The sequence below is a fragment of the Lepeophtheirus salmonis genome, chromosome 7 (assembly GCF_016086655.4).
Source record: "Lepeophtheirus salmonis chromosome 7, UVic_Lsal_1.4, whole genome shotgun sequence".
Classification (NCBI taxonomy): domain Eukaryota; kingdom Metazoa; phylum Arthropoda; class Copepoda; order Siphonostomatoida; family Caligidae; genus Lepeophtheirus; species Lepeophtheirus salmonis.
In genome coordinates, this window is record NC_052137.2 from 32,559,186 (window position 1) to 32,571,550 (window position 12,365).

Consider the following 12,365-nt stretch of genomic DNA (forward strand, 5'->3'; position numbering starts at 1 on the left):
CAGATTAATTCATTGATATTACTAGTAGTAGTAGACTGTTTAACTACTATAATTTAAAATAATATCATTTTATCAATTACAATAATGTTTGATAATAATAGGACAAAGGTCAATTTTAAACTTTCAATTGTGATCCTTCTTTTGTCATAAAAAGGTTAAGGAACTCGGAAAATGGAAACCCCAAAAGTAACCCAAATTAAATACCATGATAAACAGTCTAACGATTTCAATTATAATGTCATTTAAACTTTGTATAATTTCGATTAAAAATAAATATCACCTAGAATGCTAAAAACACTTGTTAAAATTTAAGACATCGAAAAAAAAATAATTATAAATTTTTAAATAGTAAAACTACTTGATTTTGGGATTTCAACAGGCTATAATTAATTCATTTTGACTGTAAAAATTTCAAAGTTTAATTATCGATAAAATTACTTTAAAATATTCATTACTTTATACCAATATTGAAAATTAAATTAGTACATATTAATTTTGTAAAAGTTTTGAGGACTTTTTTTTTTTTTAAACCCTACTATATTACCTTTCTGTTCCTACCATTGGTCGCTTCACATTAAAAATAAAAGAAGAGTTCTATTAACCAAAAGGAAAAAATAGAAGAACGACTTTTTAGCAAAAAATTTAGTTTAATTTTCTATACCTGTATAAAATATGTATAAATATACGAATAAATCCTTAACAAAAAAGTATAAAGATAAATAAAAGATCTCATATTATCAAATTTAATATTTCAAGACCATACCAAAAAGTATTTGAATAAGATGTATTTTCAAAGGAATTTAAATAACTCTTCGGGTGCATAATATCTCATTTCATTAACAGAGGGCTTAATTCAGAATAATCAATTTTAGATTAATCAGGGTATTGCTAAAGGTACTACAAGTGCACGTATGGATAAACAATACTAAATCAAAAATATTAGGAAATGTTGCATCTAACGACTTTTAATTTTAAATTAAATAATTATTCAAAAAAATGATATAAATGAAGCATTTTCACCGACGTTAGCGATTACATTTTAAAGCGAAAGTGATTCAATTTTGAAGGCAGTATTCTTGAAATAAAAATGCACCAAGATATGTTGTGACGCATTTCCAAAAAAGTATTTATGATTTTTTTTTGTAACGGCTTAAAATCTTTGATAATTTTCTGGAGAGTTTATCCACTCCAGTGACTGAAATATCCACTTTTTCAAACTTTTGTTTCATCTTAAATATGAATTCGTAATATCACATCATTTTTGGCAATGACACTTCATTTGGCACTAGTGGCAATGCTCAGCATTGGCTGTAGTTATTAAAAGTCGACGAACATACAATTTTTGTATTACTAATATGATAAATAACTTTCTTTTTTTTATTAAGCAAACTCACAAGTTGTAACTCAATATCTGGATATTCTCTCCTAAAGAATGAAACAATCCTAATAAAAGCTTAATGAAAAAGAATAATATCACACAATGATTCTGGAAGTGCTTCAGTCTCTATAATGCTTCTGGCTATGTAGTAGCGACACATTTTTTTAAAAATGTATCATATAAAGTAACATTCATATTTTTTAATTTTATATAGTGTATTTCTTTTCTTTTTACAATATGACATTCACGCTCGATTGTACGTGCAAAATGTCTGCAAGGTTTCATTAAAATGAATACATAGTTATTTGTTTGATCAAACATTATTAGTTACTCGCTAGATGGCTCTTAATTTGAATCAATTTTACTTTTAAAGACTTTTTACACGACAAAGAGCAATGTTTTTGAAAATTGAAGATTAAATTAAGTTATATGGTTTCGTCTGACTAAATACTCAAATTGTATATCATGGTCACACTATGAAATTTTTCAATGATACTAATAAAATATCTTTTTAAAATTGAAGAAAGGAAGAGTTTATGTATTTAACAATATTCAAAAGTGAGTCAAACTTTGATAATTTAATCAAAAACAATAGAAAAAAAGTATATTAGTTTATTGATACTTATAGTATCATATATAATAAAATAAAAAATTGACTAAACTATTCATTTTTATATTAGAGTGGCAAAACCTTAGACAAAAATAAAAGGTATTCAAAATATGTTTTATGATATATGAGCAACAACATTTGGTGGTACATGCCTTATTCAAAATTGTCGAGTTTTTGAGTTATAAAGTTATATTGTCTAGGAATCAGAATCTACAAACCATTATTTGACTACAAATAGATACTAAAAATGAAAAAATTGGTTCAAAATCTCACTGGACTTTTAATATCATAGGCCTCAGATTCCTTTCTGAGACGAATCCCTTCCAATTCTTTTTGCATTTCCTCCACTTCAAATGCTCGAACCTCAACGTTTCGTTTACGTGGATCTCCTGAGCCCGACCATCCCTATTTAAGAAAGAGAAATAAAGAGGAATGCATTAAGATCATCAAATGCATAGGATTTTTGTACTAAAGGAATTATATCTTTTTATAAATGTTCAAAAGTGCTTTAAGTGAGAGATATTTCTTTTAATATACATAAGAACAGAGTACATAGGGGCGCGGCTTGTTATAAAAACAATAATATAATAAAAGAAAGATGAATATGTTAACACGAAAAAGGTGAGAAAAAATATAATGGTTCCTAAATAATGTCGTTTGCAGTCTTTGACAGAAAAGAAAAGATAGTATTTTAGTCGTCAGATGGAAAATGACAAAGGTAGTAAAACTACTTGAGTAACAAAAATAATGATAAAATAATTGGTGGATTATTATCCGTTGAGTCTTACAATTTCATATATACCAACTGTATGGTATAAAAGACTTAAAAGCTGTATAATTTTTCATTAGTCAAAGGGTTCTGTAAAGTCCAATTTTTATTCACCACTAGTCTTTTAGAAAATGCTGACTTACTCAACACCAAAAGAAAATGTTCTTTGTTTCTCTTGCTTAGAAATTAACATTATTAATTCTTGTGTTATGTTAAGGAAAGCATTCAAGTTTTTTGGATTACCAAAGTTTTGGTTATTGTCTATTTTCTGTATGAAACTTTTGACTTTTGCTCATTTAGACTAATGTACTAGTGTTCAAAATTTGGACTCTTTAGAAGGTCATTATATAAATGTTCCTTATCTTTGGTTATATAGATCTTTTTAAGGTTCAATTTGACTTTACCACTTTTACACATGGCCTGTAAAGTCCCAAACTTAACAAAAAAACACGTTTTTTCCCGTTCAAAATCGACTTTTTTCATCAATATAATTCCATAAAGAGGAACACAATCATTCTCATGCCGCTCAAATATTTCAGTAACACTTTCATAAAACGCTTTATCTATGGCCTCAAAATAATTCTACGTTTTATTGATAACATCTTCATTTCAGCGGAAATATTTTTTAAATCTGAAAACATCCAATAGTGGCTAGGAGCTGAATCTAAGCATTCAGTTGGATATTGAGGACGTCCTTACTCATAATTCATTTACAAAACTATTGCTATGTAATAAAAATATGTAGGACTCTTAGAACAATAAATTTAGATCCCTCTGAAAGTTTTGTTTCAGTCTTACATAAATTTTAGTTTGGACATAGGAAATTGAACAGACTTTGTGTCATTAGATCGCCTAGAGCAGGTTTTTTGGAGTAATATACTTTAACCTAAAATCCAAGAAAAGATCAATTTTAAGAAAACATAACAAAAACGACGTATAAATCTCATCAGTTTATATATTAGGCCAAAATATCCTGGAGGCAAAAATGCTTTAAGGTGAAACGTCCTAACGCAAAATAGTTGAAGGCAAAATTACCCTTCGCCAAATTTAAGGGTCTTAACATGGAAAAGTTTAGGTCCCTTGTATATTATATAAAAAGAACTCTGCCATAAATGTTCTTTCAAGTATATATGTTGTAAATTGTGTTTATATCCACTTATGAGGGGATTTAATGTGTTAAAACATATGGTAATGTGTACCATACCAAAATTGGACCCTCATTTGGTGGCACCTACTGATATATTTCCATCTTTAACAATATTTAAACCAGAGTTGCGTATTTAGTTTTAGAAGTCGGAAATTTTGTATCAACTTCAATTTAAAAAATTATTATAATTTATGTAAACAAAACTTACAATAAAATCTAAGGCTTATATTGAGTATTCGTATAGTTATTTTCTAAATGGTTAAAATTTATAGGGGTTAAGTACAATTTATTTATGAAACTTATTTAGTAATCTAATTTATAAGTTTACTTCACAAATTTCCAAACGTGATTTATAGTCCATACACTAACAATTACAAAAGTCTAAATTATTATGTTAGGTAGAGCAAAGCCACTAGTTATGTTAGTTCATAAATAATACATGTAAATAGCCGATGTAATCAGAGAAAAGTATATTAATGCAGTGAGATGTTCGATAAATTGTCGTTCCTCAGTTACGAATACATAAGTTATTTTCCAAACTTATGAATGTATTAGTAATAGTTAAAATATGATCAATTTCTTTTCTTGTTCATCTAGTTAAATATGTTATATTCCAAATATTTTTTTATTCATAGCACACTTATTTACTGCATATAACTAATAACTACCTATTCATATAAATCAAATTAAAGTATGTATATTCAAATGGCTAAATAGTACTTATATTGGCTATAAAACATAATATTAAAAAATAATAATGTGTATTTGAGTCGGAGTCAGACATTTTTTCTACCAACTCCGCACCCCTGATTCAAACCATCAATGGATTTCAAAGCCAACTTTGAAGGTAGAGTTCATTTTTGGTTAATTTAGCATTATTAATACTGTATAAAAACATGAATTATATTTATTGTTTTAACAAGTTATCTATTTTTTTTAATCTATAGAATGTGTCGTTCTTTTCCTCTTTGGATCGCTTAATTTATAACCCAAGTGATAAGGTCTATAAAAACATATGATTTATTATACCAATGTTTTCCTTATAAAAAAAGTTATAAAAAGGATCATTTTAAGAAAAATGTAGAGGCTATAGGCCTTGTCCACATGGCAACGTTTTTAAACGATGATAAATTTATTTTATTCTATTGTAAAATGTTTTTTGTCCACATCAGTAACAAATTTGATTAATACGGGCTGGTAAAGGATTCGGATGTATCTAATGATAGGGAAATAAAAATATGCGCAATGATGGGAGCCTTTTTTTTAGTAAAAAGGAAATTGAGCATATTAAAGATGTAAAGGGTAACTCTTCTTCTTAAATTTTACAATTTGCTTGTTGAAGCTATTTGCTTACAAAAAGTGTTTGAAGATTCTTCTAATCTATAATTTTGTTTCCAAAAAGATTTTGTGCCAAGTTGTATATTAGAATTTAAACACCTTGAATTTCAAACTTCAACAAAATATAATTTTTTAATTCACAATTAATTTCAAAAAGATTAATACTATAAATCTTTGTGTGTCTGAGTTCTCTTAATCATTAATGTAATCACCCTTTGCGGCAATGATGGCTTCTAGGTAGTGGTGGAAGGTCTGACACCCGCTGCAGACGGAGTACTTTTTCATGGTCTCCAAGTACGTGCTGACAGTTGGATAGAGGGCCTCGGTGTTTGGATGGTGGACGCTGCAGGCCTTCCTCTCGACATGCACCCAAAATTTATAGTCAAGGTGATTGGTATCAGACTTGATGGGGAATAAAAGTGTTTTAAAAGAGTTCAAAAGACTCATGGTGTCAAAAATGTCTTCTCAACTTTCACAAGGCTCTTTCAAACCACTTTTTTGATAGCTCTCTGTTTTCAAAAAGATTGATGGAAATAAAACGGAACACTGGCTTCCTGTAGATGCTAGGCCAAAACGGCTAAATATTTTGTGAATTCCTCATAAAACGTTTCCCATATAGACTAATATATCGGATGGAAATTGCAAAAACGATATATCTACCAAAATATCTAATATCTGTATTGTATGGGTATCGGAAAAAAATTGTGTTGACACTTCCTCAAATATTTTATTTGATGTAATAAAAAATATGAAGAACTGGCAAGTAAATTATAGTTTAGTTTTTGGGAATGCTGAATACACAAAATAGTCACGATGAGAAAATAATTAATTTTCTTCTGAAAAAGAGTGAGACTCAAATTTTGCTTTCCTAGACGTTAAACTAGATAAAAATCACAGATAAGATATATTTAATTCTTAATTTTTTATTATAAAATCCAAAAGAGGAGGGATCTAGTTGTTTAGATAAATGAGTAATAAAAACAGTTTGATATTCAACTTTTTTCGAATTTCGATAACAAGTAGTAGGGAAAAGTTGTCATATAGTAGGAAAATTACAAATGCCAAACTGCATTGTCCTTGTTTTTAGGTGGCCTATCTCAATCAAATTATGAAAAAGGTAACAACTCTTCACTTAGTTAATAAAGATACTAAGAATAAATTTGTTAGTCATTTTCTACGAAATAATTTTGATACACATTGTTTTATGATATAAAGAATATAATAAAAGTTTTTTTTCTAAAATTGTCCTGTGGAACAAAAAACACAAAAAAGTTAAAAAAAATTGATGATCTGCGTATAATACACATTTTTTTTTCCATTTTTAGAAGCAAGGATCATTTTTTTATGTTTTTCACTCTACTTGATCAATAAGGTAGCTTTTAAAAAATCTTAATTAATATTCTTTATAGGTCAGAGTAATGTCTATCATATAAAATAAAGGTGAAATAAAGGCTAATGCTGTATTTTAATCCTTATTGACGAAGTTTTGTCTTCTTTCAAATTTTGAATGATATACGCTACCTAAGGATGACATCGTAGTGCCATGAAATTTTGCTTAGGTTATTTTATAACCATATGACAACTTTTCCACACTATCGGTAATATAAATACGAAAAAAGTTGAAAACAAACCGGTCTAATAGGTATGTAATTGACGTTATCATAAATGTGTATTAAGCATTACTATTAATTATTGTTAATGCTTAACACACAAAATACTAATGATGAATAAATAATTAATGGACTTCTGAATAAGTGTAAGACTCAAATTTTGCTTTCTTGGACATTTTACTAGTTAAAAAATCACAGATAAGATATATTAAATTCCATATGTCATATTATAAATACAAAGAAGGACGGATTTAGTAATTTAGTTGAATTTTTCTTATTTAAGTCTGTGGAAAAATAGCTCAAATTTTTTTTTTTCTGTGATTCAATTAGTGACACAAATTTTTTTGTTTTTGCAATTGCGAACAAAATATTGGTGATTTTGTGTTTCTCTTTATAATAACAATAAAGTAAGTTTACTATTTATTTATTTTTCGAAGTTAATGTAAAACAGTTTTTGCAATATTAGTGATTTTTTTTTTGTAATTGCCTTCGCTTATTTTGACAAAAAGGGAAGATGCAATTCTCATCCAGACAAAATTTTTCTTGCATATATATTCTTATGTTATTTGAAAATAATAACATTTTTTTAAAAATTCATAGTTATTCATTTTATATAATATACAAGCTCTATATTATAATGCTCTACCCCAATTTCTTGGCCTAAGTAACGCTGAGTAACCCTCTCCTAGTATCTACATATTTATCATTTTATTGTTGAATCGAACAAAAAGTCATAAACTAAAGGAATGATTAAACAAATATTATTGTTGAAAAATAAAACTACTAAGAGTTTTTAAATTGGGTATAAAAAATAATTTATTTTTTTATAGCTCTTTTATAAAATAACAACTTAATAATTTTTCTAATTTTCTTATTGTCAAAAATATTAACAATTATTTGTGTTATCATCAGAATCTGAACCATTGTTTTTATACTAAATTTACAATTAGGTTATCTATTTGATGAATTACAACATCAGCTAAAAGTTTTATTTATTTCAGTATTTTTGTTTGCTTAAATATATACAGAAATATTGATTTATATATGAGCTTAAGATCTATGAATAACTTAAAATTAAATATTAAAAGTTAAACATTACTTTTTCTGAAATTATTATTTTTATCTTATATTTACTATAAAGGCTTAATCTTATAGTTCAATTCTTCGGATTAACCCAACGCTTTAATTATTTCCTCATTGAAATTCATGGGGTAAAATAATATTTTTTGGGGAAATTTGTAAGAGCATTGAAATATTAGTTCATTGACATACAGGGTTGATCTTATCTAGTAGTACATATTTTATTGCTTTCAATCTGGAATGATATTGGTGCATAATCACGGAGGAGGACAACAAGACAACTTATCTCTGAACCGAATAAGCTGAGACAGTTGCGGAGAGCAATAAAGATATTAAGTTTTCTCAAGGGTAACAAAAATTCAAGTAAAGTTTTAGTCTTTTCGTATACAAAAATTTCACTGTTGAGGCCCCTGTTAATAAGAAAAACATCTAAACAATATCTCCGCTTCAGTGAAATATGTCTTCAGAACAAAAAATTCCACGAAACCATGGTCATGAGGGTTGTGGCAAGCACAGGCTAAGTCTGTCCTCACATTTTTGTTGACAGTTAGGAGAGGACCAATACAGATGCTGACATCGAACTTTTGAATAAAAAAGATGTACTTTGGGCCAGAAAAAAGTTCGTTGATAACTTTGTTTTAACTGTAGACGGAACTCCATGTCATTGCACTACTAATACCCAGGCCTTCCTAATAGATAATTTTCTTGACTTTTTGGACCTCAACCAGTGGCCGTCCTTCTCTCCATACACTAACCCCTTTCACTACTATATCTATGTGTATACGGAAGATAATATGTTTGCTACTCCTCAATGGTATGTAGAGTCTCTAGAGGCTTACATCAAGAAGAAGTGGACTAAGCTCGAGTCGGACTGGAAAGTTGAGGTTTACAAGGGATTTAGGTCTCGTACAAAGGCAATTATTAGATCTAAGGGCTCACGTATTGAATAACAGATATGACGAGCACTATTTTCAGATTATAAATATCATCACATAAACTCTTGTTTTAATTTTACTCTTAAATTATTGAAAATGATAAAATGTCTTCCACTAGATCAGATCAACCCTGTATTTAAATATATATGTCATGTAAAAGTTAAAATTTATGTAACCAAGTTATAGAAGTTGTAATCAAAAATGAGATTAATAATTGTATTAACCCCAAAAACTCAAATATTCTCCTTTTTGTATCGTGCATACTCAATTAAAATTCTTAATTTAATGCGAGTATTCAATTATTTTTTGAGTTATTAACAAATTCTGAAATGAATGATCGAGATTTTAAAGAATTTTTTTAAATGTCTTCTTATTTTTTTATCTACTCCTTCAATCCATGTCAAAAAGTGCGATGCAAAATGTAGAAGATGTCTTATTTTGTATGTAAAATTCCTACTCTTGTTATAAATTATTAGTTTTTAAACATTATATTCATTAAGGTAACAAGTTGTAATACTTTTAACTCTAACTATCTTTTGATATCTGAAATTCCTTTTTTTAAATTTATGAGAAAAAGTGTTACAATTTGTTTACTGATGATAAATAGTATGAAAAGATTTATATTGCGAGTATTATTTGTGAATATTCGAATTAAGATTATGTAACACTCAATAAAGTACCTGGTTAAAAACGGGGCAAATAGTACTGGATTTTACACATAGATGAGGCATTTAAAAAAATTATCTTATTTTCAGTTATTAACAACCTTCCAAGGACAGCTTTCAAAATTTTATGACAATTTGTTTTTTAGTTTGTTAATTATTGTGCTAAGTGTGACACACCTTCTCTTATTTCCAAAACAATGGATAATAGAAATTTCTTGTTTTAATTTGACAGTGCTTATTGATTGGAAAAAATTCTGTTGAAGCTAAGCAATGGATTAAAAAGTATTGCAGGGACTTTTTTCCATATAGTGAAAAATTAAAAAGCCAATTTTGATACAAAAAGAAGGATTTTCTTTATTATGTCTGAGGCCTTTCAGTCTATGTGTTACATTTTGTAGTGTTAAAAAGTCACAATCAAAGACAAAATCAATAAAAATAAATTGAAAAAGTGACCACAAAATATTTTATTTTAAAACTGTAAGATTACTGAATTAAAGCAAATAATTCACAAATTATCTATATTGGGGTAATTTAATTTTACCATAATGGAACTATCAACTATACTTTATAAATTTAAAAGTACAAAGACTCCTTCACCAGGAGATATTTTGAATTTTTTTATAAGATTTGTGACATTTATTAAATATAGAATTTCATTATTTTTAATAATTAAAAATCTAATAATATAAGAAAAAAGTAATTATATTTTATGAAAAGATATAGAAAAATAAAGTTGAACCAAGGTACTAAAAAAATTATTTTAAAGGGAGTAATTGCAAAGGAAGATATTTTAATTTAAATAAATAAGTTACGAAAAGAGTGCAGTACATACAATGGTACATCTCATACAAACCACGACTTGTACAACTTATACAAGCTTTGTGCACCGTTTTTTGAAAGTGGAATGGTCAATATATCAATAACTTTACAAAAAAATATTTATAAATGTTAGCTGACAATTTGTCATTATTTGCTCGTTTAAAATCCTGTTTAGAACGTCCCGAGGAAATGTTTAGAAATTCATGATTTTCAGGATGTACAAAGGAAGATTGGTGTTCATATTAATTAGATATGGGTTTTTCTGGGAGTGCGAAAAGAAGGCGGGAGCAAGACATATGGTACTCCTGAATGAAAATCATTCTTTAGATCAGCTCCTTGTTTCATGATTTTGTAAGGAAAATATGAATTACGGATATAAAAAAAGATAACTTTTTACATTTAAAATATAATTATGGAAGGGAAAATATGATCATTATGTTTAAATTCATACATATTTACCTTTTTATGTATTTTAAATTAATTTACACGAAATTTAGCCGAGAATTCTTCTTGTAGAGGAAAATATCAACACACTACAATTTATTAAATAATGAACAAAAAAGACGAAATATCACACACAACAACCGTTTTTTCTTTTCTAATCGTTAAACTTAGATTTTTCTTAACACACATCCCCTCCGTACAAATAATATTTAAATACATATATAGTGTATTAAGTCAGTTTTTATTTTTTCCGTCAAATTCAATCCACTTTTAGAACCGGCATCCTTGGGAAAGATCCTTAAGATGATCATTAAAATAATGAAAAACCATAATTTAACTCTAAATTTCAATTATATATCGTCTTTCCCAAAAAGCGTCACTAATTGTGTAACATAATCTTTTTACAAAATAAAAATATAACCCCCAAAATAAAGGATAAATGTAAACTACCCAAACTAAGGGGATCATGGCCCCCTGGATCCTGGTCATGTGGCTCCTAAATATATACATAGTACATATAGGTTAATATAAAATTTGTAATAAAAGAGATATCTCAAAGTATTCCTCATACAGCAAATATGAATTTTACCATTTTATCAAAAAAGTTTTGTCCTGTAACAGCGCTGTTTCTCCAGTAAGTCCCTCCAGGTCCTGGCCGTCCCCATTGAGACCCCTCAGTTTGCTCCTTCAAAAAAGAAAGGAAAAAATTATTTAATATTTTTTATGTGCGTACCCATAATTGGGAACTAATTTGGAATCATACCATGGCACGAGCTTGCTGAATATCTTTTTCCCGCTCTTCCATTTCTTGCATACGTCTGGTTTTGATTTGATCCTCTTGATATTGATAGTGGAATAAAGTTTAAAAGAAAAAGATACGTTAAATTAAAAATAATCATCTTTTACAACATGATAGTATAAAAGTAAAGTCTCCCACAAAATTGCATTTAAACTAATATAAAAGTGCAATTCTCATTCCTTTGTTAGCTGTTAATTTAGCAAACATTAGTGTTCTGATCGTTGATCTATTGAGCTTGAATTAAATGTTGTTTTAACATATGATTATATTTCTACTTGTAAAATTATATATAATTCAATAATTGGTATTTTTTAAGGGAGATGGGAAGGATGGTAATTGGATGTCTAGCAAATTTTGTTTTTGAACTTTTCTACTTTTATTATTTAAAAATTGAGGTATTCATTGAATATTTCTATTTGTCAATATTATAATTTTCATAAAAATAATTGAAAGACGTTTTCATATCGTTAATAATTGTTTAGTTTGTCAAAGTATAAGGTTTTGTCTTTCTTTATAAATAAGAATTCATGAGATATTGTTTAACAAGACTATTTCTAATATGAAAAAGAATTTTAATTTTGACTGAAATCGATCAAAATCCAAATTGCATTATTGCATTAATTTTGCGTGTCCTGAAAAAACTGTATTCTAATTTTTGACATCGAAGTTATAACCGATCCTTAGCAGAAGAAACTTTAAAAAGTAGAATGTTTGAATTTTGAATCAAATGGATTCATTATTAATCATTATTACAATTTTTTACCTGAGAAA

At 27.6% G+C, this 12,365-nt stretch overlaps 1 protein-coding gene across 6 annotated transcripts in view; it reads right to left on the reverse strand.

Moving 5' to 3' along the window:
• Window positions 1-12,365, reverse strand: part of LOC121121982 (uncharacterized) — a 294,463-nt gene that overhangs the window by 17,765 nt on the left and 264,333 nt on the right. For all 6 annotated transcript variants that reach the window (XM_071890051.1, XM_071890047.1, XM_071890048.1 and 3 more), the window contains exons 5-7: window positions 11,559-11,632; window positions 11,385-11,480; window positions 2,262-2,393 (exon numbers count right to left, since the gene is read on the reverse strand). In XM_071890051.1, the coding sequence (XP_071746152.1) occupies window positions 2,262-2,393; window positions 11,385-11,480; window positions 11,559-11,632 (302 nt within the window). The remainder of the gene's footprint in view (window positions 1-2,261; window positions 2,394-11,384; window positions 11,481-11,558; window positions 11,633-12,365) is intronic.